This window comes from Oryza glaberrima, chromosome 1 (assembly GCF_000147395.1).
Source record: "Oryza glaberrima chromosome 1, OglaRS2, whole genome shotgun sequence".
Lineage (NCBI taxonomy): Eukaryota > Viridiplantae > Streptophyta > Magnoliopsida > Poales > Poaceae > Oryza > Oryza glaberrima.
Window position 1 is genome coordinate 10,097,481 of NC_068326.1, and position 15,646 is coordinate 10,113,126.

Consider the following 15,646-nt stretch of genomic DNA (forward strand, 5'->3'; position numbering starts at 1 on the left):
TTTGGCGGAATGATGGTTTTCACGAAATCCGGTGGAAAGCCAGTAGATTCCGAACAAATTTCATAAACCAAAATTTGAATACAAATTCCTTGAGTTACCGATAAGCTCGCGAAAACCGGTCGGCTTTGGCGAAATTCCAAGCAAAATCATCGAAATTTCAATCGATAAATAGAAAAAAGATAAACTGAAATTGTTTTTTTTAGTTTGTTATTCTTTTCTTTCCTACTGTAAATTTCAGTAAACACACAGAATACATCATTTTTTTTTCAAAAATTTATATCCCAATGGATTCTATGAATATCATACTACTATTTATAAGATTTTATTTGATTTTTTCCTTTTTTATCAATTCAAATTTGAATTTGGATGAAACTCATCGAAATCTCAGACGGCTTCTACTTTCGAGCCTCGTCGAAACCTCGAAATTTCGCGGAATTCGACCGGTTTTCATCGGAATTGTGAACCCTGTTGACAATACTGTCTACCTAGCAAACCTGATCCTCACAATACCAAATATTGAAATATAATCTACTCTTCCATTTTAAAATATAACCTTTCTAGCTATGAACTAGTGTCGGTGTTACAGATAAGACATACCTAATACTTATTTATTAGGCTCAATGAGAGCCACCATATACAAGTCTTATACGAAACCGTGCCTCATATATAGAAGGTGTTCCGGACGTGCAAGGAATGAGAAGTGGAGTTCTACTCAGGCATTATAAGGACTACTCAGATCATATGCATACTTGCATTCCTAGTTTTACTTGGACAAGAAGACATAGGGTATAAATACAAGACTCTTAAGAGGAGAGGAGAGATGCCTACGAAGGTGAAGACAAGTCAATATAGATACAAACCCAATGTGGAACCACAAAGGCCAACATGAGGGATCTAGAGACATCTCCAATCTCGCCGAGTTCATATTTGAGGAAAAAGACTACACTAGCCGTCGATCATATGTGAGAGCTTCATGCCGCTAGGCCGACAATAACTAAATTAGATCATCCCAACCATTATAATCGTGTGATACTAGTATATAAAGGCAATCCTAAATTAGATCATGTAACTTTGGCCTTTGGGGCTCATTATTTAGCTCGGTTAGGAACGAGTTGGGCCAGACTGTTGTTTGGGTTGACCAAGCGGTAAAGCTAGTTCTCACCTAAGACTCAACTAATGATGATAGGTTTTTCCTAATTTTTTAATGGTGAAATAAGAGGCTATAAAGATAATTATAAGATAAGCCAATGACTCAAGCCTAGTTGTGTTAGGCTTCTCTCTGCTCCTAGGCTGACCCTCTCCTAGAATTTGTAAGTGCTTTGGTGGTTCATGATCTGAACCAACCGTTCAATAAAGAACGTTGTTGAAGATTAAGAGAGAGAATAATACGAGTTACTTCATCAGTTTCATTTAAACAAAGATGTACGTTACGAGAAACAATGTTATACTTCCTCCGTATCATATTATAAGTCGTTTAAATTTTCTCTTAGTCAAACTTTTTTAAATTTGATTAAATTTATAGGAAAAATATACTACATTTTCAATACAAAACAAACATATTATCAATATATTCAATGTTAAATTTAATGAAACTAATTTGGTGTTATATATATTGCTATTTTTTTATAAACTAGATCAAACCTAAACAATATTGACTAAGAAAAAACTCAAATGATTTATAATATAAAACGGGGGAGTGGTAAACAATAATATTAATTATATGATATTCTGATCCTATTCTACATATATGTAGTACTAGCAATTCAGGCACGCTAGCTGCCCGACCCAATCACTAATTATGTAGTAAATCACGCAATAACCTCCGATCGGCAACCAATGCAATTCTGCAACTGATTCTGCAGTATTTTATGAATTGATTTTCTTTTAATACATGTGGCGCATTTACAAGTGAAACCCTGTCACTACAAAATGATGATCAGGTGAATGGCGCGTAAACCCGGATGACTCTGCACCTTGTGCCTCTCTCTGTTCTGAATTCTGATGCTCCAAGTCCAAACCAACAGAATTCAGCTTAGAGATGAATAGTGATGTCTACTCTCGTTGGCTATCTAGACAAGCAAATATCCCAATAAGCTTATATATAGAAACGTGAGATTTGGAGTCGATTGCTAACAAATCCTGATTACTACTGGCCCAAAAAAACAGGTCTCATAATCCTTGCAATTATCCGTTACCATTATTTGTTCTTGCTAGCCACGCACCATTCTTTCTGACATTCTTTGATTCGTAGATCAAGCTTAGCGAATGATCTATCAAGTTTGTCAGGCGAGATGAAGCAAGTTCTGGCCCCCATAATAGCCTTGGTCATTGGAATTGGAACACTAGCTTTCATGGCCATTAGTCCTCAGGTTTGCCATGCTGCTGCAGGAGGAAGTGCTACTGTGGCGAGAAGCATCTTCGTCAGCAAGAAGGGTAGTGGTGCTGATTTCACAAGGATACAAGACGCCATCAACTCCGTCCCATTCGCCAACCGGCGGTGGATCCGGATTCACATCGCCGCCGGCGTCTACAAGTAACACATGCAATTTCATTCTTGTTCAAAGCATGCATTTTTCCTCTTCTGATGTACACTACTGATGAGTCCGTGAAATTGTGTAAGTGATTGTTAGGACCTATTCAGAGTCTAACAGTGATCTTTTGATATTAAATGAGCAATCGTTTTGATTGATCAGAGGTGCATGGATGACTTAAATCAAGACGGATTTTGTTTTGAAATTGGGAGTGCAGAAGATTTTGGTGATTATGATTTGATTGTTTGTGCTAATTAATTAATTTTGGTTTTGTGTCATTGGGTTTGGAAGGGAGAAGGTGAGCATACCGGCGAACAAGAGCTTCATCTTGCTGGAAGGCGAGGGGAGGCAGCAGACGTCGATCGAGTGGGCGGACCACGCCGGCGGCGGCGGCGGGGACTCCGGCACGGCCGACTCGCCGACGTTCGCCTCGTACGCCGCCGACTTCATGGCCCGCGACATCACCTTCAAGGTACGTACGTCGGTGCCACCACACGACGACGTACGACGAGGTGGTGACCGACCGTGTCGATCGCGCCATTGCTGCATGCAGAACACGTACGGGAGGATGGCGCCGGCGGTGGCGGCGCTGGTGGCCGGAGACCGGTCGGCGTTCTACCGGTGCGGCTTCGTGGGGCTGCAGGACACGCTGAGCGACCTGCTGGGGAGGCACTACTACGAGCGCTGCTACGTCGAGGGCGCCGTCGACTTCATCTTCGGGGAAGCCCAGTCCATCTTCCACCGCTGCGACATCTCCACCGCAGCGGCGGCGGCGCCTGGGTTCATCACGGCGCAGGGCCGGAGCAGCGCGTCCGACGCGAGCGGGTTCGTGTTCACCTCGTGCACCGTCGGCGGCGCCGCCCCGGCGTACCTGGGCCGCGCGTGGCGTGCCTACGCGCGCGTCGTGTTCTACCGGACAGCCATGTCCGCCGCCGTCGTCGGCCTCGGCTGGGACGCCTGGGACTACAAGGGCAAAGAGTGAGTTTGAGTACTGCACTACTAGAAAAAGCATTTCCGCGGGAAAAATAGGTCTTCGAGGTGGACGCCGGCTCCGCCTGCAAAGATCGTTTTCGCGCGGCACCTTATGTTGTATGCCTGCGATAAGCTGTCTTCGCAGGCAAACGGCCAACTCCTCCTCGGTAATCATTTTCGTTGGCGGGGTTTTCGCTCCGATGGCCATATCCGCCTGCGAAAAAAAAAAAAGCCCAACAACGGTGAAAATGCTTTTTCCATCGCCGTCGTCGGTGCATGATCGGAAGTGGCTGATTGCTACGTGGATGCGTGCAGGGAGACGCTGGAGATGGTGGAGTCGGGGTGCACGGGGCCGGGGTCGAACAGGACGGGGAGGGTGCCATGGGAGAAGACGCTGAGCGGGGAGGAGCTCGCCAAGCTCGTCGACATCTCGTACGTCTCCCGCGACGGCTGGCTCGCCGCTCAGCCACGGTAGCTAGCGCTCAACATGGGGATTGCAAATAAAGTGTTTTTTTTCCAGAGAACAATTGCTAATTGCACAGGAATAGGGAGCTTTGGGATCAGTCTGATGGAGGTACAACTGTAGAAGCAGGAAAGACATGCAAATTTTATTTTATTTTTAATAGCAAAAATGATGCCTATCGAAGTGGCACATTGACAATCACAAACATTACAACACTCTCCACGACTGGTGAACACATTAGCATCAGACTAGATTTTTTTTTTTTCGTTGAGATAATCGATAGTACACGATGATACAGTAAATTTCCAATATCCCCCATGTTGTCCTAATGGTTCTTGCTTTGACAAAAATCAGGAACAGATCTCAATTTGCAACTAACTTGAAACACGCAACAACAGCGGTCACCGGTGACCCCATTCTTCTCCCCCTAGTTTCATCGGCGTTCACTTTTATGCAATTTCGCTTGACCTTTAGAAGTGTGTACAAAGCTGGAATATCTAGGTAATATTAAGAACAACCGAGTCTTCACTTGGTGTAGAGGACATCCTCCCATGGGTGGCGGTAGAGTGGTTGCTTGAGCCTCTTCTGGTCAAAGGTGTGCCTGCGAACCAAGCGACAAATTTGATCAGCTATGTGGAAATTACAAAAGAAACTATGACTTAACAAAACGGACGTATCTCTATAGTCTATACCATTTATTCTAATGTTAAAGGAAGCAGCTAGAAGATAACATTCATATAGATATACCCACTCAATTGGAATGCAACAAGAATGAGACTCACCCGATGAGACCAATTGAACGCGCAAGCACAAAGAGTCCATTAAGGTAACCAATCTCAACAATCTCATCGATTTCTTGTTTGCTGAACATTCCACTGCCAGAAAGAAGATCCAAGAAAAGCGACCCAATCGCACCATCGACGTTCAGAACCAAATTGTTGGCTTTTGACAGGGTGTAGGTCTCAACCTGGACAGCATACTCCATGTATTTGACAGAAGGGAAATGTGTGTGGGCATATTTCTGTAGAAGCTGCACTCTCTTATCTCTGTTGTCTCTGCTCTTGATCCTAATAATCAAGAAAGGCGAGTGAAATTTGAGGAAATCTATTCTGGATGAAGGATTCTTAGGAAATGTCATGTCAAGCAAACAGATAGAACATACCTGTGACCAATCCCAGGGACACGGATTCCCTTCTTTTTCATACCCTCAACGAACTCATAAGGTGTGAGATTCTACAAGCAATTGATGCATACCTATTAGAGCAACTATGCAATGCAGGAAACATGGCGATGATGTAGCAAAGGGATAGGAAATAAGTTGGCTCACTCTATCATATGCATCTTTGAAGTACCGGGCAGCATCATCAATTGCACCACCAAAACGGGGGCCAATTGTCAATAAACCTGCAATATTTCAATAGCAATCTTCATAACCTATGCTGTAATATATTCAAACAACTTAACGGACAATGTTTACATGTACATGTAGAAGAAGCTCACCAGATACCAAGCTGGAAACAAGGTCCTTTCCAGCCCTAGCAGTAACTATAGAATTGTGAGCACCGGATACACAAGGACCATGATCAGCGCAAAGCATGATGCACATCTGTCAAGACACATGAAATCCTTCTAGGATCAAATGAAGACTAAATGACTATCATTCAAAAAATAGATTATCCATATCATATTTTACCAATTGTTTACCTCAATAAACTGAGTGCAGTAACGAGGAAGACTGCGCTTGAACCACAAAAGCGAAATAACGTCACCAACTCCATAACCCTGTTCAATAATTGTAGACATAGGGACACCAGCATAGCAGGGTTCCTCGCCTGTATCACAAAAATGCACCTATATTACTTCCTGGTAGGGATAGTATGACAAAGATTGAACATGGAGAATATGTGGAAAAACACATTGCCACCAATCTAACCTCTGTCATCCGAGATAGTGGAGATAATGTGTGTGGGAGCTCGGACCTTCCCACTCTTAATTGCGGTTTTAAGATCCTCTGGAATAGGAGGTGGTGTAATCTCAGTAACAGGAGAGATCTTTCCGTCCTCAACCTGGGAAATACATTTAATTTCAGAGGCTTGATACTCACAATAAAAATTCTCAAAAAGGTTAAAAAGCTTGAAAGACACTGGCCATGACATGTAATCAGTGTTTTCAAGTCGTCCGATTAGTCGCGACTAATCACGATTAGTCGTCCTTATCGCTACCCTGACCTCGATCAGGAACTTCGAAGCGATTAGTTCCACCAGAAAAACTTATCGTCCGACTAATCATGACTAGTCGATCAAATTAGTCGTGGACGACTAGTCTGTTAGGGCTAAAAATATGTGTTGGACTTTACACTTCAGTGGCAGGCCATTTGCCCAGCCCAAGAAGTCCTGTACCCCTCATCTAACCCTAACCAGCCATTGAAAATCTTATTATCCTTAGTTTGTACTATACTATACTAGTATACTATGGTAATTAATACTTATAAACATCTATACATTATCCTGGATACCCCTAGCCTATAGTCACCGACTAATCTACGATTAGTCGTGACTAATTGCGATTAGTCGACTAGTCGGTGCCCTTACAACTAGTCCCGACTAGACGACTTGAAATTACTGCATGTAATAATAGTACTGCTTACCAGTTTCTCAAATGTCTCCTTGATCGCAGTTTCAAGAGCTTCATATGAAGTAGGGACAACTGCCCCGGCATCTTTTAGTGCCTGGTTCTTAGCTTGTGCTGATTCCAACTCACCACCACTTTTCGCACCCTGTTGGGCCAATAAATTAATTCAGATGAGCACTTAAAATACTGTTCAACACAGAAATTACTGAAAAGGAACAGTTTCAGACTTACAGCATGGCCAAACTGCACTTCAGACTTGAATAGACGAGCGCATGTCCCACTAACCCATGCAACAACAGGTTTCTGAACCTTTCCTTGTTTCAGGGCTTCAACAAGAGAATACTCATCTTTTCCTCCAAGCTCCCCAAGAACAACCATCATTTTGACCTAATTCCAATAAACATGGTGCACGATGAGATGTTATTGATACAGCAATGCTCCAAGAATCCAGACGTGGTTTACATAAAATGCATGGATGGCATTTTGAGGAAATATTACTTGCATGCTGAGCAATCCACATGTCTAAATTTATATATGGCTGAGTGGGTGCAAAGGCAATAAAGATAGAACAAGATTATGGTAAAGGAACTGTCTCAGGAAAAAAAAAAGAAGCTAATGAGTGTGACCAAAAGAACTAATTCCAACATTTATCTGATTCAAACGCAAGATATAAGTTGATCCCTTGATGCAGAGTTGCATGACAAAGATACCAAATAAATGCCCTAAAAGAACGATTGCACTAACATTTGTGTAGAAGATGTTCAAATGTTAACATTCAAACCTGAGGTATGTTGTTGAAACGCAGGATGTGGTCTGACAGAGTTGAGCCAGGGAAAACATCCCCTCCAATTGCAATTCCTGAGTATGTTAAAAAAGAAGTTAGCATAGGTTCAATATTCATGAGATAACCCAATGCAGAAATGTTTACATATATCTATAAACCAGTTACCTTCATAAATACCATCTGTCACTCTGGCAATGGTGTTGTACATCTCATTTGACATGCCACCCTGTTAATGTAATGCAAGTTCAGTTTGTCATTGGGGTTACATATGAGCATTACAATGTACGTTAAGAGCTAAGATGTGAAGTTGCATGTGTACAGATTAAAAGGTCAGATATTTAACAGATCAAAAGTTGGTAGTGCTACAAATGTTCTTTTTTAAAAATAGAATATTGCCTTTTTATGGATCAGAAATAGTACGGAAGGTATATTTCTTTTGTACAAACAACTTTAACAAAAATCAAATAAATGCATACCGATTTAGAAACAAAGCCAACAGATCCAGGCCTGTAAAGCTTGCATTGAATAATGTTGTCAATGGTTCCAGCAGTATCACCAATCTTGAAAGCACCAGCTTGGATTCCTCCAACTGTTGCTGGTCCAATGATTACCTAGAAACAACAACAGTTACTTGGTAAAATAAACGAGAAACATGCAGGCCGCCGTCAGCGTTAGTGCCTGGCAGGCAATAAAATAGCATGCCAACACCAATATCTGGAATGGACAAAATACCACCATTGTGTTTACATATTATTTTATAAGGAGACAGTAATTTATTCATATTTAATTTGTAAGACTTTTACGGCGAGAATCTGGTGCAAATATCATGTTTGCAAAGCAGTTAAATTCATGCAAGGCATAATCCCTACCTTGTTGTTGGCACGTGCATAACTAATAAGTTGTTTTGTATCTGATTCAGGAACACCCTCTGCTATGATGGCTACAACTCTGATTGTTGGCTGCTTCAAAGCTGACATTGAAGAAGCGGCAGCGCTGCAGATTAAGCAAATAAAAAACACTTGTAGTTGTTCTAGGATCATGTGGTTTTTGCTCAAAGGAATATCAGAATGCTAACTAACCTCCGAAAGGATGCAAAGTTGATAAATACATCAGCAGTTGGGTGTGCATTGCAGGCAGCTTCAATTCTGCAAAAATATAAATGAGTATAAATAAATTGTTTACAAACGAACAATCTGTTAATGTACACATGAACTTATATGAGGAGCAGAGCACTCACGTAGGATGAACTGGAATGGCAATTTCTTCTTGTCCAAAGAAAAGTTTCTGAAACCCATCAGAACCAGGATTGATTATTCCAGCAACAGAAGGTGTTTCTCTCCCTATAAAGCAGAGTAAGGTCAGCAAGCAAGAAGCAAAAAAGAAACAACGTGCAACATTTCTTAGCCAATATTGATAAGACAGACAGCGTACCACATAGGAAGTCAAAATCAAGCATCCGTTGGATCGGAAGTTGCTTATAATTATAGAATAACGCTTGGGTGGTTTTGGAGAAAATTTGACCTGTCGCCATGGTTTAGTTCGCCTGCAAACAAAATGCTATTAGCATATGATAGAATATACTAACTAGATCAGAAACCACAAATCTCCTCATAAATCTTAAACTATCACAACACAAATGTAGTCATGTTATCATAGTAACTAAGGGTTTGGATTGATGCCATGGCTTAATGAAATGACATAGCATGCTAATGTTAGATTCACATGCTTACATAAACTCCTACACTATGCACAACATTCCACTGGCAAATATAAATAATTTACTGTTAAAACAGGGCCTAGAGACATAACTATAGTAGGTATGGAAAATACATTCGAGTGTGATCCTGGGACCTATAGAACACTTCTTAGCATCCCAGCAACTATTGGAATAAGTCAAATACTCATACTTATAACTTATCCATGCATGATCTTTATGAGAATTACAAAATATTAAAAAGAACACATCGTTTTTGTGAATCAAGAATCCTCACAGTCTGTGTTATCATTCATAGACAATGTTTGTGGTTACATTAAGTTTGGTTTTTGAACCACTCAACTCAGATCACAAGTGATACTTGAACAACATCAAACAGGAAAACTTTCAACAGAACGAAAAAAAAAAAACACAGAAAAGATTAAACAATGTGGTACGGGCCCCCTGAACAAAAATGAGACCCACTGGTTCTCAACAACCTCAGAAAGACAATCATATGACAGAATTGGCTAAAAACTATAACACACCTACTGAAATTCTTAGTCAATACAAAATCCTCCTAAAAAATGACAGCATCAAACGCAAAAATACTTAGCCCATCTATCAGTTTGGTTTACAAATATCAGGCATTAGCTGTATCTCGCGCATCCTACTAAAGCTGGAAAACAGATTGCGGCATATAAGTATATAAAATCAAGGTGCACAAATCTATACAGAGCACCGGATCTGCAAAATTTTGCACCAGAAATTCAATTATCATCGTGGCGCACTTCACCTACCTAAAGCAAGCGAATATACCCAACAATGAGCAAACTGATCCAATCATATTTTTACCTCTAAGGCTTAGCAGTCATGATGAGAGTCACACTCCCAGTAAAAACTACAACTAACAACATAACCAACCAAACCGAATCTGAAATTTAACTCTATAAACCCCACGAATCTTAGCCCTGCCATTGCAAACTCCCAAACCTATCAAATCCAACAGGGCCAAACCACGAGATCTCCTCAGATCCATACCAAAAAAAGGAGCCCAAATCCCCCAGTAGCCGACAAACTCTCGTAAAACCACTCATAACACGACACATCGACTTCGACCCCCTTTGATGTCAAAACCAGGATCGCGCCATTTCCCGGACGAATTCAGATCAGACACGACAAAGCAGGGCCATTCCCTCCCCCCACACAGAATCCCAAAAACCCCCCCAGCTTAACCACCTCCCCCACGATACGACCGAGATCCCCGCGAGGGAGACGAGCGATCCCGCCCGCGCGAAGCAGATCCCAGGCAGATCCGCGCCCACCAGGGGATCCGGCGCGCCAGAAAATGCCTGACAGAGCAGCGAGAGCAGCAGAGGAGGAGAACGAGGAGTGCGTGGGCAGGGCGGGCATGGAGGCGGAAGCTTGCTCACCTGCGGAAGCGAGGGCAGAGGGGAGGAGCCGGGAGGCGGAGGAGGAATTCTCCGGCGAGAAATCAAAATTAAGTTTGGAGTAGCGGAGACGGGAGAGGGGGAGGAGGAGGAAGGAGGCGGAAAGCGGAGGAGGGCTTTATAGTGGCGGGTAGGGGGTTGGGTTGCATGTGAAGTAGGCGACGCACTTCCCATCTACCACTACTACTACCCACACAGCACAACAACAATGGCGCCGTGAGCAATTTGTGTGGACCGGGTCCATATGAGCCGTAGGTGTAGTGATGGACTAATGATAACTGTAAAACAGAGTTACTCCCTCCGTCTAAAAAAACTCAACCTAGAGAGATTGTGACTCTTCATAGGACAATGAACCTAGACAAAGGGTAATCCAGATTTATTGTCCTAGAAGGAGTCACATTCCTTCCTAGGTTGAGTTTTTTTTGGATGGAGGGAGTACTCTCTCCGTCGAAAAAATCCAAAAAAAACATTTCTATTATTGGAGGTGATTCCCCAAAAAAAAGTATTGGAGGTGACATTTCCTAATACAATAAATCTGGTTAACCTTATATTCAAATTTATTATAGTAGAAAATGTCACATTTGATATTAGGTTGTTTTTTTTCTTTTGGAGGAGGGAGACAAGATTAGCAATGGAGTAGGGATCATTATTTCACCCCTTCATTACTCTATCCAGCCAAAAAATACGCTGTTTTAGATATCTATGTATTCTTTAGTAATAGTACAATTTTGGCCACCAATATTACTGTTTTAGTTAGAATGTAGTTTATAAAGTTGAGTCATACTCTTTCCATTTTTAAAATATAATGCGTATTTTGTTTCGTTATGACTAGACTTTAAGCAACAATTTCACTATTATTATATTGGTAAGAAAGCATAATTATACCTGAGTACTTTGGAATATAAGTACAATAAATTTAATTTATATCATAAAATTTTTATTTTTAGTAGAGTAGCTGACTAACTATTAGTCAGTAAAAGTCCCAATTTGTCACTATTACAAGTGACAATTAAGAATTTACCACTAGACCCATATATCATAGACACATTTTTTTTTAGATAATAACATGTCATAGACACATGAGGACCCACATGTCATAGACTATGAGTGACAAATTCTTAATTACCACATCTTAAAAGTGGAAAATAGTTGCATGCCCCTTTATCCTAACGAAACAAATTTTGCATTGTATTTTGAAAAGGAAGGAATATTACGTAACTACTTTGGGCATGTTCGGTAGTTCTAATTGGCAGCCAACTGCTACAGTGAAATATATAGAAGATTAATGGTAGCAGCTGCAGCTGCTGCGGTTGCACAGCCGTTGTATAGGAGTGCCGAACAGACCTTTTTTAACTAATCTACATGTATTGTTTCTATATATCCAATTTATACAAAATATATAAAGTTTGCAGTTTTTTGCATAAAGATTTATGTATATGCAACACAAAACTAATGGCATAGCTTAACATTGTTGAAACATATCCACCTTACTACTACTTCATCTGGTTTTAAATGTACGGCGCGTTGTTTTTTTTTTAAAAAAAAGCTGGCTATTTGTCTTTTCTAAAAATATATATGTAAATAGATAAATGTATAAGGCACTTAAAGTATTTCTACGATAGATCTGGTGGTATTTTTAAAAACTTTAAAAAGTGAAAAGTTAAAAGGTGACGTAAGGGATGGCGTATCAGTATAAATTTTTTAGCTTAAAGTAATGCGATGCGTCAATTTCAAAATTACACCTATCACTATACAACTATATTAATACATTCATTTTTTTCTGATAATTAAATCAATAAATCACGGACATTTCACCAATAAGGTGCGCCCATACCAGACATCCACATTACCAATCGATCAAAGAGAGAAGGGGAGGAAAAAACAACATGATCAAATGAAATCGTCAGGCGTACCATACCGGACGGTCTATGCGTTGGGTTTACATAGGTCGCACACACTACACAGCTTTTGACGGGGGGAGATCGGCCTGGTCGGACCGGAGCTACCACAGGGTGCCGTGCCGTCAGCACGTGCCGAGTGCGTGCGGGCGTGTCAGGTTAAGGTCAGGCGCCCGCGGAGGCGGAGCCAAACCAACAAACCCCGAGTGCGTCCAGACCCGTAGCTCACTGCAGCGTGGGCCCAGCGGAACGGAAGAAAATATGGGCCCCGCATGTCAGTAGCACGTAGTGGGCGGAGCGTGAGCGATCGGTTAGGTCGCGCGCTTTTAATCGGGTGGAGATCCCGAGGCCGGGCAGGCTCGTCTGGCTGCGGTCTCTGAGCGGGCCCCACCTGGCAGTGGCTCGTAGGTAGGGGGCGGGGTGGGGTCCAGCCAAACGACGCACCTGCATCGTCGTCACTCACAGGCGTCCAATTGACACCAACCGTTTGTATGGGTGTGTGCATTTCCGCGGTTTTGGTGCATGGCTGCAAGGTTGTCATTATCCGTATCGTGATTCTATGATCTCTAGGATCCTACAAAATTATTATATAAAAATAGTCTAAATGAATATGTTCAAGTTTATATAAAAATTATTTAAATTTATCAAAATCAATATTATATGCTTTACTTTATACAACATATTATATATTTTATATACAAATATGTATTTTCTAAAATCTGATAGTATCCTGATCCTATAGTGCTACAAATAAAAACGATCCTACATAGTATTCCAATATTGATTATCTTGTATGGGTGTGCCAAATCAACCCTTTCAAAATTTAGTACTCTCTTAGTCTCTGCACTTATTTTGGAATGGAGGGAGTAATATCATAATTTTAGTAAGTTGATAGCACTGTTCGCATAATAGGATAAATGTAATTGTTACCTTTTTTTTTGCATTATCAATGTTTGATAACAAACTAAATGCGGTTATATATTTGTCAATTTCATCCAACAATGATATGGTTTAAAATAACACCAATATAAAAAAGGTCCTAAATGAGATATAAAAGATGATTTTTACGGTGTGATTTATATATTATTACTCTTAATATTATCTAAAAAATATTACTCTTAACAGTTTAAAAGCAAAGACAAATAAAATAAATAAATATATAAATAATACTCCATTTAGCTATATACGGTTTATAAATTAACAGGCAAACGATGAATGGTACACGTAGGTTGCGTTCAGATCTCCAACAAAAGTTTGATGAAAATTTTGATATTTTTGGCATGCTTTTCAAACTGCTAAACGTGTGTTTCGTGCGAAAACTTTATATATGGAAGTTACTCTAAAATATTAGATAAATCTTTTTTTAAGTTTATAATAATTAAAACTCAATTATCGTACGTTAATACCATCTTGTTTTGCGTAAAACACTTAGGCTGCGTTCGTTTGTGTGATATAGGTTGAGAAAGCACATCGTTTTCCGTGCGCATGTTTCCCAAACTATTAAACGGTGCGTTTTTTGCAAAAATTTTCTATAGGAAAGTTGCTTTAAAAAAACATATTAATCTATTTTAAAATTTAAAATAGTTAATACTCAATTAATCATGCGCTAATGGCTCATCTCGTTTTACGTATCTTCCCAATCTCTTTAATCTCCTTCTTCTCAAACACACCCTTAATCGTCATTTTCATCTTTATTTACGTGAGTTTCAAACATCACCGTAGTATTTTGTTATACGATTTGGTTAGCCTGGGTCGAGGTGGTGTGGCTGTATGGTCAAGTTGCAAGGATCGATGTAAACTATTTCAAATCACCATTACTTAACTATTCCTATGGCCGATTATACTATTAGGCATTAGCATGATCTCCTGATGACTTCAGTATGGGTCCATAAGATTATGGATGATTACGTAGAGATAACAAAATTAATGGTGACCTCCACGTTGGTTTTGAAGGAATAATATAATGAGGCGAAACTAGCTAGGTGCCAATGCCAGGCAAGTAAATTATCTATATATATATTACTAATATATTATGCTGATTATAAGCCGTACCGCATATTAGAAAAAAAATTGTGGCCAAAAATTTTATATATATGTATCTTCCTTAGTGATTTAAAAACAATGGTGAAAAATATACACTCTAAACAGTTTTAATTTTACAATTCAATTTTCCGTTGCTTATATATAAAGGATAAACAATTGAGCATTCGGACTATAACATCAATTCGTTTGCTTGGTGCCCGACACCCGCTGAAACTGACCAATATTAAACTGCAACTGGCCTACATCGTCCAGTCTTTTATTTTTGTCCTGCTGGAATTCCTGGTGTTGAAACGTAAGATACCTCATCATCAGCCGGCCGGTCGGTCTTTCGTTAAGAACAATGCAATCTGACCCGATCGATCAAAGCCCATGAGCACTTGAACAGCGACGTATCAGTCGCAATCTGGTTGTTAATTTGGTGGATACCTAGCTAGCTGACACACTCTAATTCGACGCTAACTCCCAACAAAATCAGTAGTTGTACTTGTACATACTCCATATGCGTTGCAGCTCCACGTTGCATTCCATCAGCTAGCTCTCACCTAATTACTACGTAATAATTAGTAGTATCGCCCATTTCTCGTTGGAATACTACTGTTTGGCTATAAGTTGGGTTGGCTGTTGGTTGGCATATGCATATGGACCCCGTTTGGTTGTTTTACCAGCAGTACTACTACAGTCCCTTTCTCCCTTTTTGTTCCTTTGAACTTTTGTTTTGCAGAGCCTTCAAATCAAAGCAAGTCGAAAGAAATGTCTCATGAGAGGACAAAGAAAGAGTGGTGATGGTAATCGGTTAGTTATGGGGGCATAGGTTACTTAATTAGGCTGTGGGATCATATGTCACTGGGAGAGACACTACTATAGAAACTATTTTTCTGGGTGAGACCCACTTTAGTTTGCAGATGGACCGTAATTGATCGCATCTGCAAAAATCAATTTGTATTTTTCAGATACGACTTTTTAAGAGGCTTGTATGCAAAAACTGATTTTTGCATGCGGACATCATGATATGCCCGCATATGAAAATAAACATATTTTCGCATGTAGGCCATTAACAGTCTACCTAAAAAAGTCCAACGACCTCCCTCCACCTTAGAAAATCTAACCGGTCACTTATCCTTATCATGTTTTCTCCTCCATTCTTTCTCTCCCCCACTCCTCAACTCCGGCTCTCCCACTG

General features: G+C 40.5%; 2 protein-coding genes across 2 annotated transcripts; one reads left to right on the forward strand and one right to left on the reverse strand.

Moving 5' to 3' along the window:
- The first annotated feature begins 2,093 nt into the window (after positions 1–2,093).
- LOC127782069 (probable pectinesterase 55) lies at positions 2,094–4,029 on the forward strand. Its single transcript, XM_052309138.1, has 3 exons — positions 2,094–2,533; positions 2,823–3,509; positions 3,819–4,029. The coding sequence occupies exons 1-3, from the start codon at positions 2,292–2,294 to the stop codon at positions 3,976–3,978; spliced, it is 1,089 nt and encodes a 362-aa protein (XP_052165098.1). The 5' UTR covers positions 2,094–2,291; the 3' UTR covers positions 3,979–4,029.
- A 59-nt stretch (positions 4,030–4,088) lies between these two features.
- Positions 4,089–10,673, reverse strand: LOC127782060 (ATP-citrate synthase beta chain protein 1). The gene is made up of 17 exons (XM_052309129.1): positions 10,508–10,673; positions 8,813–8,924; positions 8,619–8,721; positions 8,461–8,526; positions 8,251–8,374; positions 7,858–7,992; positions 7,547–7,607; positions 7,379–7,455; positions 6,829–6,984; positions 6,614–6,742; positions 5,900–6,032; positions 5,671–5,798; positions 5,467–5,572; positions 5,294–5,370; positions 5,129–5,199; positions 4,749–5,033; positions 4,089–4,567 (listed from the first exon to the last, which is right to left on the reverse strand). The coding sequence occupies exons 2-17, from the start codon at positions 8,910–8,912 to the stop codon at positions 4,492–4,494; spliced, it is 1,827 nt and encodes a 608-aa protein (XP_052165089.1). The 5' UTR covers positions 8,913–8,924; positions 10,508–10,673; the 3' UTR covers positions 4,089–4,491.
- Between the last annotated feature and the right edge of the window lie 4,973 nt (positions 10,674–15,646).

Coding starts and splice junctions, on each gene's coding strand:
- LOC127782060 (XM_052309129.1), bottom strand. CDS start 8,912: ATGGCGACAGGTCAAATTTTCTCCAAAACCACCCAAGCGTTATTCTAT. Junction 8,527..8,618: donor GCCATTCCAGTTCATCCTAC/GTGAGTGCTCTG, acceptor ATATTTTTGCAG/AATTGAAGCTGCCTGCAATG. Junction 6,033..6,613: donor AGGAGACATTTGAGAAACTG/GTAAGCAGTACT, acceptor TGTATTTCCCAG/GTTGAGGACGGAAAGATCTC.
- LOC127782069 (XM_052309138.1), top strand. CDS start 2,292: ATGAAGCAAGTTCTGGCCCCCATAATAGCCTTGGTCATTGGAATTGGA. Junction 2,534..2,822: donor ATCGCCGCCGGCGTCTACAA/GTAACACATGCA, acceptor TGGGTTTGGAAG/GGAGAAGGTGAGCATACCGG. Junction 3,510..3,818: donor TGGGACTACAAGGGCAAAGA/GTGAGTTTGAGT, acceptor GGATGCGTGCAG/GGAGACGCTGGAGATGGTGG.